This window comes from Peromyscus eremicus, chromosome 12, assembly GCF_949786415.1.
Source record: "Peromyscus eremicus chromosome 12, PerEre_H2_v1, whole genome shotgun sequence".
NCBI lineage: Eukaryota > Metazoa > Chordata > Mammalia > Rodentia > Cricetidae > Peromyscus > Peromyscus eremicus.
This window is the reverse complement of record NC_081428.1, coordinates 1716340-1737214: the sequence shown is the minus strand read 5'-3', so window position 1 is coordinate 1737214 and position 20875 is coordinate 1716340. Positions and strand designations below refer to the sequence as shown.

The following is a 20875-nucleotide window of genomic DNA, read 5'->3' as shown; positions in this document are numbered from 1 at the left end:
ACTGGAGGCTCAGCGCCTGTCATCTTCCATGAAGGAAGGGGGCGGTCAGGCTGTCTGTCCCGATGGTGTGAAAACAGCTCTATGCAAATGTTGCCTCCTCTTAGCTAAAAACTTCCTGAGCTCTCTAAGTGTATTCAGACTCATGCACAAAGTCTGAGTGTATTTCAGTCCTGGGAAAGGAAGGGCAAAGTTCATCAGAATGGCTACAGAAATCCTGCAGTGGGAGTCAGTTCACACATCTCAGTCCCTGTCCCCCCACCCCGTGACCATTTGTCACATACCACACTGGTCCAGGTCAGTGAAGCTTCATTGAGGTTGACCTCATCCCTGGGGACATGTGACAGTGTCATTATGTGAGGGGCAGGGAGGTATGCTACTAGCATTTATGAGTCAGTGGTCAGGGAGTGATCAGGACCTGCCCCCCAGCACCTGCCTCAAGATAACCACCTTGCCTCAAGTATTGATGTCACTGTTGTTGAGAGCCCTCATTATGGATGGTGAAAGTTCACAAAACTAAGCAGGCCCTTCTCTCCTTCCAAATTCTTCATGGGACTTACTGAACTCAACCTGTGTTGGGCACTATCCCTTCCAATGTACCAGACCATGGGAGCTTAACCTTCATGGAAGACCACAGGAAGATGGTTGGTCATACAGTGGTCAGAGACAAAACCCGGGTGTTTCTCCCAATGAGCCTGGTGAAATGGTTGTTGAATTCATGTTGAAATCCCTCCTTTGCTTCCAAAGAGTTCTGGGATCACCATAGTCAAATATGGGAGGCACACCTGAAGTTTTCAGCCCAACAGAGCCTTTCGTATATGCTAAGCTGTCTCACCTATAACATAGGTAAAGTATATCTGCATTGGAAATTGTAGGGTTAGTGTGCCCTAGGAAAGAAATAAATCCATGTACTTTAAGAGCTGAGCATCCCTGGATATACTGTCCAATGAAGCTCTCTTTTCTTTCTCCTCTGTAATACCTTGTTATCCAGGAACCGGGAAACTGCGTAAATGCTGTCCCAAATTCATGGAAAAGTAAGTGTACCACAGTTCTCAGGGGCTCGAATTGCTTCCTTGGAGACATAAAAAGGATCTTTCATCAATTTCTAACAAGGTTTTGATGTCTGTGCTTGGATGCAGCTGGATATTGATGCAGAAGTAAGATGCAAAGGGCACTCAGACCTCGAGTTCTAACAGTTTCAGTAACTACCATGGAGATGAGCCTTGCAACATTACAGTCCAGGAGCTTATGAGGGAAGGCGACTGTGGAGTCTGCCCTCACCTCAGGCAGATGGGATCTAACACGTTTTTAGTTTAATATTAATGTCACACCACGGTAATAAAAAACTTGTAAACCAATCTCTCTGTAAACGAATCTTCACTCCCAAAACAGCAACCAGGAAAAACTCTAAATAAATGATGTGGCATTATTATCAGTGGGCCCAGTGTTTGAGCTCAGTTATCGTTCTTGGCTTGTGCTTTGGAGCCTTCATGCATTTTTAAGGGTACACTGATACTGCGATCTTCCTACTTGCTATAGACTTTAAAAAACACACTGAGGTATGAGGTAAGACTTTGAGTTGGTCACAGCTCATGAGTCTTCAGCAGTAAAGTAGTTTATTTATATCAAAGTGGGATCAGAAAGTCTTCCCTGGCCTCTAGGCAGCGGAGAGCTCATGAGCTGGAGTACTGGATTACCTGCTAGGAATACTGGGCAGGTACATGAGGCTCTAGGACAGATCTACCCCTTCCAAGAGGCCCTCTGGGGAAGCACACAGTGACAACTGATTGAAGTGGGAGCCTAGGCTAGGGGCTTGCACTTGCTCAGTTTATGAAGCAGTCTGAGAAGTCTGGATGGCAAAATCACAGCAAACAAGATGGTGTTCCTAGACCCACCCACAAGAGGAACTGAGTTAGGCTGATGTGAAACAGTTGTATTCTAACTCAGGGTTGCAGAAGGCCAGGAGTTAGAGACTGGGGAGCAGGGTGGGGGGTGGGTAGGGTGAGTAGGGTGAGGAGGGCTGACAAGGAAGATGGGTTGATTCTTCAGTTTCCTACCAGCTTCTATCCTGAGAGCAGTAGGAAGCCATAGAAAGGCTTAACTGTTAAATGTCTTGAAATCATACTTTTCTTTTTCCAGTTGGGAATCTGGGATGCGTTAGAATGTGATATTGGCAGAAGCCACATGGAACTATGTTAAAAAATGGCATTCTCTAGTCTTGTCTCTTACAGAAATTCTGTAGACCTTCATGATATTGTATATGTGTGTATGTGTGTGTGTGCATGTATGCATATGGGTATGTGCACAGGAGTGCCTGTCTTCCATAGCTGGGTTTTGCCCTCTTTCTGGGATTTTCTTTCAAGAAATCTGTGTTGTATTTTCAGGACCCTTTTTTTCTGCGGCCTCTTTTATGATAATCTATTCAGATAAACCAATGAAATAGTGGGAGGTATTAGGTAAATTTATTACTTAGGGTAGTACTCAATATCTTTCTATACTGAAGATATTCAGTCAGTAGTAGTGGTCCATATATGCATTCTGACAGAGTCTACTGGACACACTGTGAGCTTTAAGTCACTGTATTGAGCTTTTTTGCTTGTCTCCTGTGACAAAGGACTCTGGAAGCTGCCTCTGGTTACTCATGGGGACATAGGTAGCCTTGTACACACTGGTCCATTAGGGTAAGGCTTTCTTGAGACTTACCATTTCTTGAGAGCCTGAAATAGCCTTCAACTCCCCAACAACTAGAACCTAGACCCAGAAAATCAACCAAAAAAGCAGAAAGCTGCTCACTGGGCCTCAGAAAATGCAAATGCAGCCATTGCTGAAAACACATGTAGTGTGAGAGGAATGGCCAATAGTCCGAGCAACAGCAGTGGCTATGTGTACTTTGCAGAACACTTGGCAATGTTAGAGCCTCAGGGACAGGAGGCTCCCCCTGAAAGCAGGGACAGAGAGGGACAGTAGGAGAGGTGGCTGCAGGAGACTCAGGAATGTAGATACTCAACCGTTGTCTCAAGAACATGGAGGGGCTGGTTAGCTTTTGTCAACTTGACACAAACTAGAGTCACCTGAGAAGAGGGAATGGTAGAAGTGCCTTCATCAGACTGGCCTGCAGTCATGTCTGTGGATTAATGATTGGTGTAGAAGGGATCAGCGCATTGAGGGCAGTATCACCTCCAGGCAGATGCTCTTGGGTGGTGAAAGAAAGCAAGCCAGCTAAACAATGATGGGGAGCAAGCAAGTAAGCACAGCATTCCCCCATGGTCCCTGCCTCTGCTCCTGCTTGAATTCCTGGCCTGACTTCCCTCAGTAGATTGAGATGTGTAAGCCAGATAAACTTTTTTTTTTCATCCAAGCATCTTTCGGCCATGGTTTTTTAATATCACAATAGAAAGCAAACTAGGCCATGTACTTAGAATTCTAAGAATAGGGCCATTGAGAAGAAGTCTTTCCGTAACGAATGCACTGAGGGACCATCACTGAGAATAGAGTAGAATACTAGGGAAACCTATAAGAAGCTGAGCTGCAACTGCCCATCAGGGAGATCTGGTTTCTAGGAAGGAGCAGGGATGAGAACACTGCTCCACTCAGAACTGCAGTGTGGGTAGCAGAGCCATTCAGAGGCTAGGTCTGCTCGCCAGCTCCAAAACTGACATCCCTGTGGGGGCATTTGGATGTTTGCTTGTGTTTGATAGGTCAGATGGATCTCCTGATTCACTCAGTAAACACCAAACTCATTTTTACCTCCAACCTTTACTCTTCTCCCTGCTTGAACCATGGTCTTCTCTACACTCCTTTCTCCTACCATTTTCATTTCATTGTCTCTGAGAGACTTCTCTGACCGTCTTTGCCAACATATGCACTGACAGATTGTACCCCATCCCTAAGCTACTTCTCTTTCAGCATTTAGCATGACCTAAAGCTATGGTGCTGGCTCATGCAATTACACCATTACAGCTTCTTTTAAGATGGGGTCTTTCTGAGTCTGTCTAGTACCATATCCTCAGCTCCCAAGGCATTCAGCAGATACCCAACAAACTATTCACAGGAACAAAATAAGATGGGGATTGTTAGAGCACAAACAGAAAAAAAAGCACATTCTAGTAATTGACTTAAGATAGCCTAAAAATTCAAATATCATTAAAATCTAAACCCAAGCTGCAAAAAGCATTGCTCTACCAGGAAGGTGGTGCTCAAAGACACTGCAAGTATGTGTATGTGTGTATGAGCTGTGTACATGTGATTTCAAACCCATGGATATATATCTATGCCTGCAAGTGTGCATGTTCCAACTCATTTGTAGGTACATGCACACATGTGCCAACATGAAAATATCAGATAGTTGCATTTGAAAGGGCATCCTTTTCATAGCTCTTAAGAGTGTCATTCATGGTAGAAACTTCAAATCTGAGTGAGGAAGATACTGAGCCTCAGTGTTTAGCCTCCAGATGAACATCCAAAGCAGAAGTAGAGGCAAGGAGGTCCAGTTGCTTGAGGGGAGCTGTGGTGGTTTGAATGATAAATGTTCTCAAAGTAGTCTTGGGCATTTAAATGCTTGGTTCCCAAATGATGGCCATGTTTTGAAGGATTAGGAGGTATGGCCTTGCAGAAGGAAGTGTGTCACTGGGGATGAGCTTGAAGTTTCTAGAGATCCCTCTCTGCTTCTTGCCTCTGCGTCCTGTTCCTTCCTCCATGCCTTCACTATGCCATCATGGAATCACAAGCCCAAGTAAACTCTTCCTTCTCTAAATCGCCTTAGTCATGATGTCTTGTCACAGCACTAGGAAGATGACTCACCCAGGAGGGACACGTATGAAGCTTTGGCTTTGCGGAGCAGTAGCCAACATGTTCTCTTGTAAGAAGTGAAACACCAGACCTTAGTGTGAGTGAGAGTCAAGGGAGGTTGTAGTGCCAGCTACTTGCTAGTGAAGAGTTCTGGAGTCTAATTTTTTTTTTTTTGAGACAGGGTTTCTCTGTGTAGTTTTTGATGCCTTTCCTGGATCTCACTCTGTAGAACAGGCTGGCCTCGAACTCTCAGAGATCCACCTGGCTCTGCCTCCCGAGTGCTGGGATTAAAGGTATGTGCCACTTCTGCTCAGCTAGGAGTCTAATTTTTATGAAGAGACAAACACAAGAGCCCAGGAGGCTTCAGAGATAGAATGCACATGTTCAGACTGATAGGTAGCCTAGGTCAGAACAGTACTTAACTGTTCAGAGGCTAGGTCATCCTTCAGGCATGGGCTCTGGGCATGGCTATGCTATGGATCCTGCCTCACTCTCCACTCTCTCTCTCTCTCTCTCATCGCTCAAACTCATACCTTTAGGAGAGGTTGACGAAATGAGAATAATGGATCCTAAAATTATAATCCAACAGCTGCTTCAGATATCTGGTTATTCAACGGACCCCCTTAGATAGCAGCTGGCTGGATGAGCAAGCCATTCACCAGCTGGGACCTCAAGGGCATCTTTGGTAGAGAGCTGGGATGAACGGATCTGAAGCCAGGTTAGAGAGTGCAGGTATGACGGGAGCATGCAGAGCTGTGAGCTGACTTGTTGCCCCTGCAGTGACATCTCTCAGGTGCATAGGCTAAACATCAGGAATAAAGAAGAAGCTGTAGCCTAAGAGGGACAGAAAGTGGCTCAAAATACTCCTAAAGCCGAGAAGGGGCTCCATAACCAGGGAGAAGGGGCCCTCTTACACCTTCCACCAGTTTCTTAGAGGAGGAATACAGAGTTTGAACTTTTTTTTAAACCTTTTTAAAGACAGAAATAGCTAGCCCTGACTGAAGAAAGCAAGCACATTTTGATAATTTACTTAAAATGTACAGTTCTTAAAAATTCAAATTAGGTGTTATTAAAATGTAAAGCTAGACTCGGGGGATCATCCTCTGTCTGGAAGTTATTTGTTTGGATTGGTCAAGGGCAAAAGGAAGAAAATACATCCATTTGCCTAAAAGTATGTTAGAGTAAACTTGAATGCCCTTTTGTATTTGAATGTATCTGACTAATCATTTCTGGTAATTAAAATATGAGCCAATTGTTCAATCTTGTCATGAATGCAACCATACATATTCAATAATGTCTATACTGTATATACTATGAACAGGCATAGCGCTATGCATAGATTTCATTTAAGACTATTTCCTGAACTCTGTCTAGGTGCCCGTTGGATATCTATAGACCCTGAGAGAAAAAGATAAAAGATATCCATGACCTCTTCCCTCTTTTCTTGGGGCCATGATCTGATAAAGTTCATATATGTTACCTGATCCACATTTGTAGGGAATTTGAAAGTTTGGGATCATAACTGTTGGTATTGAAGACAGGCAAAGTAAAATAATAAGGAGACAGAAGGAAGAGCTAATGATGAGGAGAGGAGTAAGCTGTTCAGAGGATGATAAGGCTGTACCTAGAACCAGAAAATGACATGCCTTATCCAGAACTCGGAGGGACAGGGGAAGGATGGGTTAAAAGCACTGGTCAAAGGACTGCCAGCTTGAATGCATCCTGCAGTCAGTCGTAAGAGACAGCAGCCTTCTGCTCTGCATGTCTTTCACTTGACGTGAGTGCAACCATCTTGGCTCATTCACATCCCATCACAACTGCCCCTGAGTCACCCTGCATGGTCTTCCCAGCATAATATTAAGATAAATAGAGAAGACCATTGGAGTGGGATGCGGAGCATTATGGCCAGATTCTGGTACCAGAATTGTGTCAGACTCTTGGTCATTTGCTCAGAAATTTTGCATGCACTTTGTACATTTAGGACTGACTGATATCACTCCTGTCCTGACCTTATAGCCCTCATTTTTCTGATCCGAATCAGAAAGGTCAACCTGGTCTCCCTGCCACCCAGGACCACAGTTCTGTCAGGAAATCCCCTGTGCTGATCTGTCTGCTCTGAGTGTCACTACACCTCCAGACCTATTCTCACACTGGACCTGGAGTCCTCCAGAACCAATTCTGCTCCCACAGCAACTTCAGTAACATTAAAAAGGAACAACGGAAAGGATCCTAGAAGATGAAATCTCTCTCTAGAGCTTATTAAAAATCCAATAATAATCCAGCCCTGTGGGGTAGACAAAACAAAGTTTGTGGACATCAGTACTCACATTGATTTAAGAAATTATTCATATCTAAAGTTATAAAATCACTTTACTTTAAATAATGCGGTAAGACAATAGCCACTTTATGGTGATCTCTGGGATGCCCTAAGGGATCCAGGAAACAATGCCATGAACAAAATTATAGACTTTAAATAATAAAATTCTTAATCCAACCATACAGACAACATGCCATCAGAAAGAAAGGTCAAGCCTTCAATAATTTAAAGGTTTGCAAAAGTAGGGCAGTCATCCTTCCTGGCAGCACTTTCTATGCCCTAAATCCTACTTGAAGGGGAAGTGATGGTATGTCCTCTTATATGAGAACAGAGAGTACTTAAGGGGGGTGTGCAGATGAAGTGGGTTCTCTGAAAGAAAGACGCCCCCTGCAGCAGGTGTGGAGCCCCCTACACGCCAGGGATTCTAACAACTCTCTGGACGTAGGTTGGTATCCAGAGCACTTCCCCTTTGCTTCTCTACATCTTGCATCTTGCAGTACTCTCAGGTGCAAATCCAGCCCTATGGCACCAGCGTCACACCCACCTACAGTTGCCGGTGAAGCCAAACAAGATGCCTATTGGCTATCTTTTCCATTGCTGTTCTTGTCACCTCTAGGGTGAGCAAGGTCCAAAAGCCATTAAGTTTATCACATCTTATCTGCATTTGCCTTTTAAATAAACACTAAGAATAGCAAAATACATGCAATAGAAACACCCACAAATAACATCTCGTCCTCTGCCCTGCTGAGGTAGAAAAAGTAAAAATAAATGAAGTTCTGACTCCTTCGACACTTTATTGCATCTGCCATGACTCTTGGGAGATTACTTGCTGGATAGATAATTCTTATTTTATATATTTTAGGCATTTATTAGGGCTCTTTTTCAGCTTTCCACTGTATCATAAGACCCAACACAGTGATCATAATTTAAAAGAGAAGGTACATTTTTAAAATAGTGCCATTGCTGAGGCTCAGGAACAGAAGTGAATGCTGGATGTGACCCCTTGGCTAGCCCCTGAGGGAAAGGCTGTGGGGCATCTCTTGGGGGGGGACAGAAAAGATGTTTCCTTGGGTTAGCAGCCCACTGACCTCGTGGATTTAAATTGAAGCTTTGCTTCAGTTGTGCTTGGCATGGTGTGTCAATACTAGCCAACACATAATAAACAAGTTTCTACAGAAAACTAAGACTTCTGGCACAAGGCCCAACCAGGACCCTCTCTGTACTGTGGTCAAGTAGATGGAAGTTTCTGGCCTTTTTCTTGTAGCTAGACCTTGGACTAGCTCAAAGTCCTTGGACTCATCAGCACTGTGAAAGACTGGACCTTTGTCAGCTCTCATCAAGTGTGCAGTTTCAGTTCTCACAAGCCCAGTGTATCCGTACAAGGTCAAGCTGAGGCCACATTGGCACCTGAGCAACATTTATCACTTCCTGTCATCCTCAGTGAACAACTCAGTAAAGGGGTTCCCCAGTACTGACTCCTGCTAAGACCTCTCTCCTTTCAAAAGTCCCCAGTGAAACAGCCTCAAAACAGCTCTTGACCACTGACTCTTCTCATCAAGCAGACAGGATGTGTTCCCTTTGACCCCAAGTTTCCTGGGCTCTACTTGGACAATAGCCTACTTAGAAGGGGTGCCATCAGTACTAGGGTCGGGGATGGCTGAATGTGTGTCCAAGGACCCCAGTGCTGGAAGCTTGGTTTTCAGAGTGCTGATGCTGGGAGGTGCTGGGATCTCAGGAAGTGGGGACCCAGTGGGAGGTTGGTAGGTCATGGGATACTGTCCTCGACAAGGTTTAAGGTGGTTCTGCATTAATTCTCTTAGGAGCTAGCTGTTCTAAGAGTCCTTTCCCATACAGTGGCTTCCCATCGCACTGTGTAGTCTTTTTGTACAGATATAACCCCTCCCCACAAATGCCATTTACTATGAGGCCCTCATATCATAGTAATTGATGGTAGCACCATTCCATCAGACCTCTAGAACTATGAGCTAAATAAACCTTCTTTCCTTACCAAGTGCTCAGCCTAGGGAAATGTGTTATCATAATGGCCAACTGACTAATACAGTTTCCCCACTAACCTTAAGAAAATGGCTGTTTTCACTTCCTGTCATTTAGAATGCTTGCACTTAGAACTAACTCACCAGGATAGGAGGATGCTCAGGCCACCTTCTGGAAAGACTCACATGGGAAACATGGCTGGTAGAGACTTGGAAGTTGAGTTAGCCATTTTTTTTTTTTTTTTTAGAAGTGGATCCCACAGCTATTGCTTGCTTTCTTCATGAGACTCTGATCAAATCTCAGACTCATGAATAAAACACGTGAATATTACTGTTTTCAGCAAATAGCAGTGGGGTGATCCGTTCTGCAGCAGTCAGTCAGCGGAACACCCAATCTGAAGACAGAGTGTTCACAGTAGGTGGGTGTCCTAAGCAACAGGCCCCGCCCCGCCTCCTCACCTGGCCGATGGGCCTTGGGAACCGCCATGTTCATCACTCGTCCTCCGTCCTGAGGTTTGGGGGGAGACGCAGTGAATCTGCAGATCCCCGATTCTGAAGGGGTACTGGAGGTCAGACTGTCCGTGTACTCATTGGTCCCCGCCGTCAGCTGCTCAGAGGACGTGTCAGATATGAAGCACTCTGTGATGGTGAACTTGGCATGCCTCAGCTGTTCCTCCATCTTGGCGTGTTCATAAGCCCTGGCCAGTTCTTCGTAGGTAGAGGAGGCACTTTCTGTGGAGACCATGCTGCTCCTTGCTCGGTCTATGCCACGGGAGAGAGAAAAGAGGGGGGGATGACTTAAGTTGGTGGCCTATGTTTGAACCAACTGGATGACCTTTCCTGGTTTCTGGCTGTAATGTATCAGATTCACAGGATCTAGAGGAGGCTTGGCTCTGTCAGAGTATTCTTCCTCTGCCACTCTGAGGCCAGCTTCATCCACAAAGCTCAGGGACTTTGCATTAACTCAGCTGCTGTGTCAGATGTCCCAGCCCTGAGAATTTTCATAAATAAGCAAAGTCTTCCCCTTTAAACAGTTTGGCTTTTGGCAGGGACAGTTGGCAGACAGTTGCAGCTGTCAAAGCCACAGCACCCCTTCCTGATCTGACCCGCAAACACATCTGCACTGCAGAGATCCTGTAATTGGCATGAATATCCAAATTCTGCAGTTCAGCTCCACCGGACTGAACTTGGGAAGGAAGATGTGATGGTTCTTAGAAGGCAAGAGACTGGAGATGGCTGAGTCAGTAAAGTTACTCTAGTATGAGGACCCAAGTTTGATCTCCAGTGCCCATGTAAAAACTGTTTAGTAGAGGCAGGAAGATTCCTGGAGCTTGCTGCTGAACCAGGTTAGTTGAATTAGTGAGCTCTAGGTTCAGTGAGAGATCCTGTCTCCATAAAAATAAGATGGGGGTGATTGAGGAAGACACTCAGGGTCAGCCTCTGGTCTCCTTGTATATATGTGTACACATACACGCACACACATGCACACACTCTGAAGACTGACTTTTTCACAAGGCAGAACAGTGTCTGGTTTCTAGGATGTATCCTTTCTTGTTACCTCTCTTGATGGGAACTAGAAAATAGGACAGAAACCAGCACAAACATGCCTTACAACAAGGCCACGCCATCTCAGTCAAAAGCATCTCTGTATTTTACATCTACAGAAAAGTTTTGAAGTCACCTCTATAGAACTCTGAGAACCTTCTAAGAGAAATAACAGACATAAAAATAAATTCCCACAGTGACACACCACCTTTGGAACCCTGTTTTTGAAGTGCATTGTGAAGGAAAAAAAGAAAATGAGTGTTAACATTTCCTATAGCTATTAGATTTAGATATAACTTCTTTTCAAAGTTGAGGGAAGTTCATGTTGGAAGTGAAATCTTGGTGGTTGACCCCATCAACTTGATGACTTGTTTACCTTATAATCAAGCTGGTTAATTGCCAAAAGGATCAGCCCATGTTCCCTGTAGGGGGTGCTGTGACCTTGTCATGGAAGGAATGTCAAGTTCAGGCTCTTAGTCCTGGAGGTGGGAGTGGGTCAGACGCCCTCAGAGCGCAATCAGCAATTACTGCCATTGTGTGGGTGAGAATGTAAAAGTGTCTCTCTCTCTCTGTAGGGGTAGAAACTAAAAGGAGAGAGAAGCATGGGTGGGAGATTGAAGACACCTGCAGAAGAGATGTGTTTCAGTTCCATCTTGCAGAACTCAATAAGGCCTTGCATATAGGAAAGGCTGCACAGTTGGCCTGAGAATTGACAGAGAAACCGGTGTCATTTGAAAGTGACCTTCACAAGACAAGCTAGACAGGAGGAAAGAAAGGTTTCCCAGGCTCCCCTCCTCAAGGAGCCTGGGCAATCCTGCTACGATCAAGGAAGAAGCACGCAGGGCCTACCTGTGTCTTGTGATGGGCTGACACTGTAGCTATCACTTTCCTTGTCCACAGATCCTGTAGCCCTGGGCGTGGGCAGTCTCCAGTCCGTGGTGAGGGTGTGTGCTGAGATGGTAGGGTGGGGTCTGTTGAGTGTCCACTGGCTGGCGTATCGGTTTCTCGCCGTGGGTCCAGCCTTTGCATTCCTCCTGGTGGTGGGATCTGCAAAGAGTGAGGGGTAATGTGTGTCTGTCTTCAGGGGTCATGTGTGTCTGTCTTCAGGGGTCAGGTGCAGCAAGCAGCTGCCACCTCCCCCCTCACCCAAGCCCCTGGGAAGCCTTCCTCGGCTTTTTCCATTGAAAGTCCTCTTGCCTTCTTTCGTGGCTTGCCAAGTTCACCAGATACTTAAATATTAAAAAAAAAAAAATCCATAAGCAGAAGAACATCCCATTTGGGTTTGGAAGTTGTAGATCAGAACCTTGTGACTATTAACAATTTTATAACCAGAAATGTTCATTTACACTTTCTAAGTATCGACACCTCCCATAAGTCAGGAAAACTTGACCAAATGTGTTGTTTGAGCAAGATTTCCTTTCTAAGGTTTGCTCATCTTTCAGTTCTGGTGTAGATTGAATTACACCTTACTCCTCACTTCCCCTCAAGTGTATGCTCTCATCTTAACTCCAGGGACATAGAATGTGATCTCCTTTGGAAAAAGTCATTGCATACATGATCAGTCAAGATGAGGTCACACTGGAATGGGTCCCTGCGCTATGTGACTGGTGGCCTATGAAATGGACACAGGAGACTGCCCCCTGCAGGGAAGAACAAGAACTGCATGTGAGCCCAGGATGGCCAAGGACCAGATGCTGAGGCCTTATGACACTGACCTCAGTGTCTCTGGAAGACTCGTTGTTTCATGTTGACTCATCAGTTCAATTTTCCATCCAGTTATTTAAGCTGAATCCCCTGGAGACAAAAGACCACATCTTCTTTCCATCCTAACATTCTCTCAGCACGTGATAGCATGTCTCTCATTGAGCATCATGGTGAAGACTTGGATTATTTAGTATAGACAACAAGTAGTTAAATGGTATCTGGATAACACATGTCCATATGTCAGCAGGCTCCTGTCAGGGGTGTGTGTGTGTGTGTATGTGTAGTGTGTGTGTTCTTTAAATCTGGAACTAAAGGCAGCAGGGGAGTAGGGCAGAGTGCTCTTTGCTTAACCCTTGTGAACTGAGCAAAGGGACATACTAGTGGTAACATGTGTTGGACCCTGTAATGGGCCAGCATATTACCTTTCCTAGGATTCTGTAGACCAGGGGAAGTGCTCTGTTCCCTGGAGTGATTTTTCTAGGATTCCAACTGAAAGTAGCCTAGGGTCCTGGAAGAGTCCTTTCCACTTCTGAATTCTCTGCTTCTTAGAATGCCATGGTCTGGCCACTTTGTACTCAGCGCTGGTGCAGTTATCTCAAAGGAGCAAACTGAGATCTAATTTTTAACATTGCTTTCTATGTTCAATTACATGCTTCCATGAACTTGGATGTCTCTCCAGAGCAGAGGCAAGGGTATGTCTTTAGAGCTATCTATACAGCCCATGTACAGCCTGAAGTCACTTCATGGATGGACAATGGCAGCTTGGGTATGGCACAGTTCTTCTGCCCATCTGTTCAGGCTTTGCCCCTTACTTGGCCAGATGTGGCCTGATCCTGACTGGCTCTGTGGTTAGGTGTGCACATGACCATGACTTGTCTATAATCCCTGTTGGAGCATGAAATGCTGATGCTGGGCATCAGGGAAAAGCCTTTCTTTGTGACAGAGATTTTTCCCCTTTGCAGGTTTCTAGCTATTAGTCTTTGAGCCAATCTATCATTCTAGGATTCAGGAGAGGAACATTAAGAAGATGGCCAAATCAATACATTTTAAGATTCTCTGGGTCATCAAAAGACCCAGTCCTGATGCATGCTTTCAGCTGCATTGATTTTATTTTATTTTCTAGACACATTTCATCTCTTGCAAAATTCCATAGGAGAGGCTTTATTAGAAGATAGCTTTTGGCCTTGATGAGAATGCAAATGAGCTATGCCAGAGTGTCAGAGTCCTGCAGACAAGGTGTGAATGATAACTGTGCTTTTCCCAAGGAAGAGGAACATTCCAGAGAGGTCCTCCACAAGACAGAAAAACAGTGTCATGGGTAGGAGTCTAAATGTCTTTTGATAAGCGGAGCTTAAATAAGTACAGCTTGTTATTTAAATGCTAATGAGTCTTTTCTAGAAAATTACCCAGCCTTTATGTAAGTTTTGAGGAATCTCATGTTTATTCTTTGAGTTTCTTGCAGCCGCACTTGTAGAGGATTCTGAGTTTTCTCTTGGCCTGGATGCTGGGGCTGGGGCAGAATCTAAGTCCCTCACTGTCTTCTCAGGTCTCCCACGTTCTTGCCATGGTTCCTGCCTTTGAAAGATGGCTCCTCAGTGGTACGGCACAGGTCTTCCTTCCCACAGCCCCCTCCTCCACAGAGACCTCCTTATGTGGAAAATTTCTATTCAAAGCTAGGACTCTTTTCAAGTTAATTCTATTCATTACCCTTTTTTTTCCTTCCTGGATGAGGACAGCACTAGCAGTGGCCTGATAAATATTAAAAATATAGGTCATGGTATTAGTTTTCTGAGCCGCAGGCCACAATTCTGTTCTGTGCTATGTAGGTGTCCCAGGGTCACAACTGTGTCAGGATGTGGGAAGACAAGGATACTTGACACATTTTTTTTTTTTAATAATCAGGTTTTGGTAACCACTATTTTGTATCTTAATTGAATGAGGTACGATAGCTTCCAATACAGCGATGTAAATACTTGGATTCTGCTCAGCGGTGTCTTTGCATAGCTGACTAGCTCATCTAGGGATTTTTCTGACCCTACATGGAAGATCCTTTCCAGCTTTTCAAGCCTCTAATATAAATACAACTTGGTGATTAAGCAGAATGCTTGCTAAGCATCTGATGAGTTAGAGGGCAAGGGCTATAAATAACTTCTGGCCTCTAAACTCTGGGTTTAAATCTGCATTAAGTTTCTGCCCATTGAATCAAATTATTTTAATTATCGTGAATTCAGGATCAGAGAGGATTGTGTGGGTAATAGGATGGTTACAAAGCATGTCATGTGTGCTGTGCTCACTGGATTAGTCTTCTTTTAATCCTCTGCTATCTGTTCTTATGTCCTGTAGATGAGGCCTCAGCTAAGCATGGGAGCTCACGTCCTGTAGATGAGGCCTCAGTTATGTATGGGAAGCTCATGCCCTGTAGATGAGGCCTCAGTTATGCATGGGGAGCTCACGTCTTGTAGATGAGGCCTCAGTCATGCATGAGAGCTCAGCAGTCTTCTCATGCATAAGAGTGGAGCTGACCATTTCCCCATTTAAATAGCAAATGTTTATCCAGGGCTTATGGTGCATTCTACCACTGGGTCACCTTGCCCATAGGAGCTATTTTTCTCTGTACTCTCTAATTCTCTAGTACCATTCTGAGTGACAGAGTATATATATATATATATACACATATATATGTGTATTCGAATATATGTTTAAATATATATTATATATGTTTGAATTATAACATATTTGAATATATTATATATTTCAATGTATACTATATACAATATATTCGAATATATTATATTTCAACATATATAATATAAAATATATTCACGGTTATAACAATAAAGATTCAATGTGTGTTGTAAGGTTTTTTCATTATTTGGAGACAACCCACTCACGTCTTTCTACGTAAATTAATCATTTCTACATGACTTATAACAGTCAATGCAGTGGAAATGTTATGAAATCAATTATTATATTGATTTATTAGGGTGTAATATATGTGTAGATTGAATCTACAGATGCAAATGCAGTAGACATGAAAGCCCATTATATACATATGATACATGTGTATGTATGTATATACACACACGCTCATGCATATTTACCCAACTGTGCATTATATGAAGTCTTCTTTAGTTCCTACATGTCCTTTCTGTAGTATCTTCTACACTTGCAGGCCACACACAGGGGCTTTCACATTATGTTGCCTGGTTTTGAAGTCTAGTTTCGTTGCTCAAAGGCTGTGTAACTAACTCTGCCTTCATGACCTCATTTGGATAGTCCCATGTCCCTCATTTTTGAGACTGGTAACACCACTGCCACCTCTAGCTTTAGGTGATCTGAATGTGGCAGAGTGCCCTGTGTATAAAAGTCTGTGGAGCCTGAGCAGCAGACCCTCAGACTGGTGGAACATGTCTTAGGTTTATTTGGAGGATTCAATGGGTTGATCAAGAGGGCTAAAACTTTGACTTAGACAATCTGATAGAAGAAGGTCCCTTAAAAAAAAATCATAAAACCAGACTTCCTAGAAGCCTGGGTGCAGATGACCAGGAATGGGCAGGCAGGGTCCAGGCTGAGAGCCCACATGACCAGGTCACTGGCTATGGCACAGTGGAGGGATATGTTGCTCTACTCAGAGGCGGTAGAGGCTGAGCCTGGGAAGAAGACAGGCAGGGAAAGGGCTTCTTTTGCCTGGCTGAGGCTTAGCTACATTGCCTAGGTTTGTCTTCCTTGGAAAGTTGCAGCTTGTGGGCTGGAGACTTAAGTATTTGGGGGAGTACATCTAGGATCTAGGTCTACATCTGGTAAGGAAGTCTTGGGGCCAGGACTTGTGGGTAGACCTTAGCCTCCAGTAGCTCTGATACTCATAAAGACCCAGTGCAGAAGTGACACACCAGCCTTTCTAGATAATCTTTGAGGGGGCAAGGGAAAGGCATGGGGAAGGAAGGGCTGGCTCTTGAGATCTTCTCTCAGAGTCGCAGAGTCTAGGATGCTTGGGTTTAGGGATTCTTTGCAGCAGGTGTAGCTGCCTGGAACTTAAGGTTTTTGTTTGTTTGTTTTTGCTATCAAGTTGTGGGAACTAGGCAAGTCAGTCCAGCTGTGAGGACCTTGACCTAGTTTATGTGAGAGAACTGAACTACAACATGTGAACTTGACAATCTGTGTTCTTGGGCAATGTGAGGACCAGATGCCAGCAGAAGCATTCTGTAATCATTTGATTCTCAACATCCACTGGTTTTAAATGCAAGGATTCAGCCAACCACAGATCATATATATCTAGAAAACAAAATCTGTCCATCTTGAACATGTAAAGATACCTTGTCATCATCTCTAACTAGAATAGGATGACAACTATTTACATATAGGATACAGTATACCAGGCATTATACAGAATCTGAAGGTTATTTAAAGTACACATGAGGATGAGTATATGTTATATAGAAACACTGGACCATTGTGTTGGTTATTGTTTTGTTAACATAAGCTAGAGTCATCTAGTAAGAGGGAACCTCAATTAAGAAAATGCCTTCATCAGATTGACTTGTAGATAGGTTTGTGGGGCATTCTTTTTAGTGATTGATGGGGGAGAGCCCCCCCCCCCCCATTGTGATTGGTGCCACCCTTGGGCAGGTGGCCTTGGGCTGTATAAGAAAATAGGTTGAGCAAACCATGGAGAGCAAGTGAGCAAGAAGCACCCCTCCATGACCTCTACATCAGCTCCTGCCTCCAGGTTCCTGGTGTGTTTGAGTTCCAGCCCTGACTTCCCCTGGTGATGGACTATAATGAAGGATGCGTAAGCTAGAATAAATATTTTCTTCCCCATTTGATATTTGTCATGATGTTTATCACGGAAATAGAAAGCAAACTAAGAGAACCATTTTACACAAGGCATTTGAGCAGCCATTTTTTTTCAAATAGGAGGTCCTGGAACCCATAGATATCAAGGAAGGATGATATTTAATGGATACTTGGTAAGTGCTCTGTACACAAGAGAGCAAATTGATAAATGAGTGAGTAACTTTTGGGGTAAATATGATATCTAGTCCCTAAAAACTCATAGGTCATCACACCTGCATACTTTGTTAGTTTTCTCTGGAGATGATCTGTGGGCACCTTTCCATCAGTAGGGAGGAAATAATATGTGCTTTCCAGGCGGTTAGGGCACACACACCTGCTGAATGGAAATCTCTGGAAGTAGATAAGAAAGAGGGGGCATCAATTTAATTCCCCAGTCCTCCTTAAGTAAGTCAAATATCCTTCCATTTCTATTCCAATTATTCTGACTTTTCAGCACTCCGTAGTTGACCAGCACTTGAATATCTTTACTAGGTGCCTAAGGCACATTGGGTACTGAGGCACGTGCTGGGAACAGGATGTGAATGAGCCCTGGGCACAAGTGTGTGACATCACTGTCATCCATGCAAGAGAAAGGAAGTGAACTGAGCAGAAGACATGACCAAAGGATGTGTCTTCACACACTGAAAGCAATAAGTGGCACGTTGTTTACATTCCCCATCCACATGATAAGAATTTGGCACAGCTAATAAAATACTTAGGAACACACATTCTGCAATGCAATCATGTTTGTATACAAACAACAGCTTTCGGATGCTTCAGTAATAAACAAAGGCTCCTGATCCTGACACAGAGCAACATGATCCTAACATAGAGGACAGAAGAATGCCACCTTTTGTAGTTGTAGACCATGCAGAATATGGTTGAATCATAGAAACCTTGGCATTCATCAGGACTGGATTCAAGAACCTCCTTGGATACCAAAGCCCGAAGGTGCTCAAGACTCCGACAAAATGACACAGTGTTTGCCTAGAACTTGTGTGTGTCCTCCCACGCACATCAAACCACCGATTCCTAATAGTATCTAACAACACAAACGCTGTAGAACTCTGTTACACTGCATGTCTGAGGGAATCGTGATCAGGAGGCCTCAGCCCTGCTTGGTACAGATGGAATCTTCGTCTATGAAGAGTTCTGATTTGTGTGCAGTGGCATCCACAGAGGCAGAACCCCTGGTTACAGAGCTGGCTTCAGGAATGAGTCTCTCTAAATCCCACAAGCTGTAAGAAACTGAGCTTATGCTGCAGGACCCCAGGACTATGCAGACACAGATGTGGCACCAGGTCAGGGGTGACGGCAAGCTCCAGGGAGCAAGAGCAAGGACCTGGGTTCCAGAACATTCCTGAGTTTCAAGCTTCTGAAGCTGCTGTGGGGCCAGTCACTCACCGTCTTAATCAAAACCTGAATACTGTTGTTATCTCATATCTGTGGTTTTGAGAAAATAGTTAATGAGAAAATTAAAAGATTCCAAACATCTCCAATAGATTTTTTTTTTTTTTTTTAGGATAATGCTGAACAATTCTGTCTTAGGACAGGAGGAGGGTGATGCATGCATTTGAATAGCTCTGCTCACTGTCAGCATGGTTTAATGAAATTCACTGTAAAGGAAAGAAACGTGTTCTCAAGTTGTAGTGTTTCCGGTTGACAGCCAGACTGGATCTGGGAGAATATCAGACCAAAACCCAAATGCATGGCCTGGCTTGGGCAGCTGCTTCTGTCTCTTCGTGGCAGCTTGCCAGTACTGCAGGGCTGTCTGTACTCCAGCACTCTGAGGAGTCTTGGGGTCTTTCCCTTCCTGTTCTCTCCCAATGGCCAGCTCCAGCTCTGTCTAATGACCTTGGTTCCCCTCTGCCCTGGGTTTATGCCTCCTCCTCCTCCATGGAGGTCTTCCCAAAAGACCCAGGTCTGGGAAGCTCCCTCCCAATGTCCCTGCACCAGGTTTTCTTGACTCTGCATCTCTTCATCCTGTCTTCTCTCTATCCAGCACTTATTGAGGAAGAAAACATATTCCTTGTTTAATGCCTGCTTTCCCCACATCTTTCTTCATTTGATTTGCATTTCTGCCACCGAGTATGAGCCATATATGCAAAGTAAAACCCAAACAAACATCTCTAAATGCTGAGTGAATGAATTCTTCAATTCCCCCAGTGAAGCTGAACAACTTCATAGCCATGCGACATGTAGCACATCCCTCCCAGGATTCCTGACCGCTTGCTGAAGTACCTGTGTCTGCACATGATGCAAATTCATCTCTATTGATCATTTAAATGACGTTGAACCACTACCCACGACCCCAGGGCCTATTCTTTATGCGGCTGGACGTTTCTGGTACATTCCTGTCGCCTCATCTCCTGTGCTAACTATTTGTGATAGCCATTGTACATGTCTTCGCTCTTTGGCTATTCAAAGGAAAGCAAAATTCCATGTTGCTTTTTACCTGGCACTTGGAACCCATGTGCTGTGATCAAGGCAGCCAAGACATGTCTCCCAGATGTGTCAATTTCCCCCTGACTTAAGAGCAAAAAGCAGCCTAGAAACCTAAGAGGACATTGCCCTGAAGGGGCTGAAGCTAGACTGGGGATGGAGAGAGGTCAAAGACCTTGAAACATTTTAGTAACAAGGCTCTTAGCTTGTAGACAAAAGCCCAGAGAGCTAGTTGTTTCACTTACACCCTACGTGTGTCTTCAGAACATCCCGACATCCCCAGAAGGAAGGAGGCATGCTTAGTACAGGGAACAAACGAAATATGCCTTCAACATGGTCAAAGCCACTGTTCCAGGTGATTCTCAGCCCCTGCCAGTGCCTCCCTGGGTATGACAACTTGGTTTGGGAACTGGTCGGTTGCTGCATGACATGAGCTAGAATTTGCAAACCAGAGCTTTCAGCAATACATCATGGATTTTCCTCATGACGTTATACTGATCTAGAAGTGTGACTTTTCACAAAGAGAATGATTAGGGACTTAAAAGCTAGACAGCAAAACTTCTAATATGACAACAATCAGGACATCAATTTCTCACCCTTTAAGGGGATTTAAGAATAGTTTCAATTATGAAGAAATAAGACTATCTAATTAATAAGCTAGATGCATTTGTTTGCAGTCATTAATTTTCATCTATTATGGATGCAAATATGAATAATTAAGCACAACAAAATCTCTAGATTAACCAGAACCATCATTTTTCTCCGTATGTTTAGGAGACAAACATAAGCTATGAGGTCGGACGTGTGTGCAGCAGCTTCCTGGCTTTCCCACTTCATGTGTGCAACTTGGGATGTCTGTCTGCAACTCCATTTTCCAATAGTGAAACAAGGACTTTGACATCTGCTTTATGAGTATGGACCTTGAAAAGTTGCTGTGGATAACACGTGTGAGGTTGTTTCTCTCCCCAAATGGGACACTGCCCAAACACACTAAAGTCAATCACCCTTCTCTTTTCCATGTTGTACAAAGTTCAAAGGATTCAATTCACCTGAAATTTCTAGCCATTTCCACAGTAAACCAAGAGTAAGACTTGTTGGTTTGAGTGGACACCCACCCACCAGTGTCAAATGATAAACAAAATCTCGATATCCCAACTAAAAGTTCATTATATCTATTACTTAGGTGTGCAATTGAGAAGCTCCACAGTTGTGTTTGCTAGGGACGTGAATTCTGTCAGCATTGATAACACCCACA

General features: G+C 44.1%; 1 protein-coding gene across 1 annotated transcript in view; it reads right to left on the bottom strand.

Annotated features, from left to right (window-relative positions):
* Dscam (DS cell adhesion molecule) overlaps nt 1-20875 on the bottom strand; it is a 488931-nt gene that overhangs the window by 8821 nt on the left and 459235 nt on the right. The window contains exons 33-34 of the mRNA XM_059277689.1: nt 11491-11688; nt 9556-9858 (exon numbers count right to left, since the gene is read on the bottom strand). Coding sequence (XP_059133672.1) covers nt 9556-9858; nt 11491-11688 — 501 coding nt within the window. The remainder of the gene's footprint in view (nt 1-9555; nt 9859-11490; nt 11689-20875) is intronic.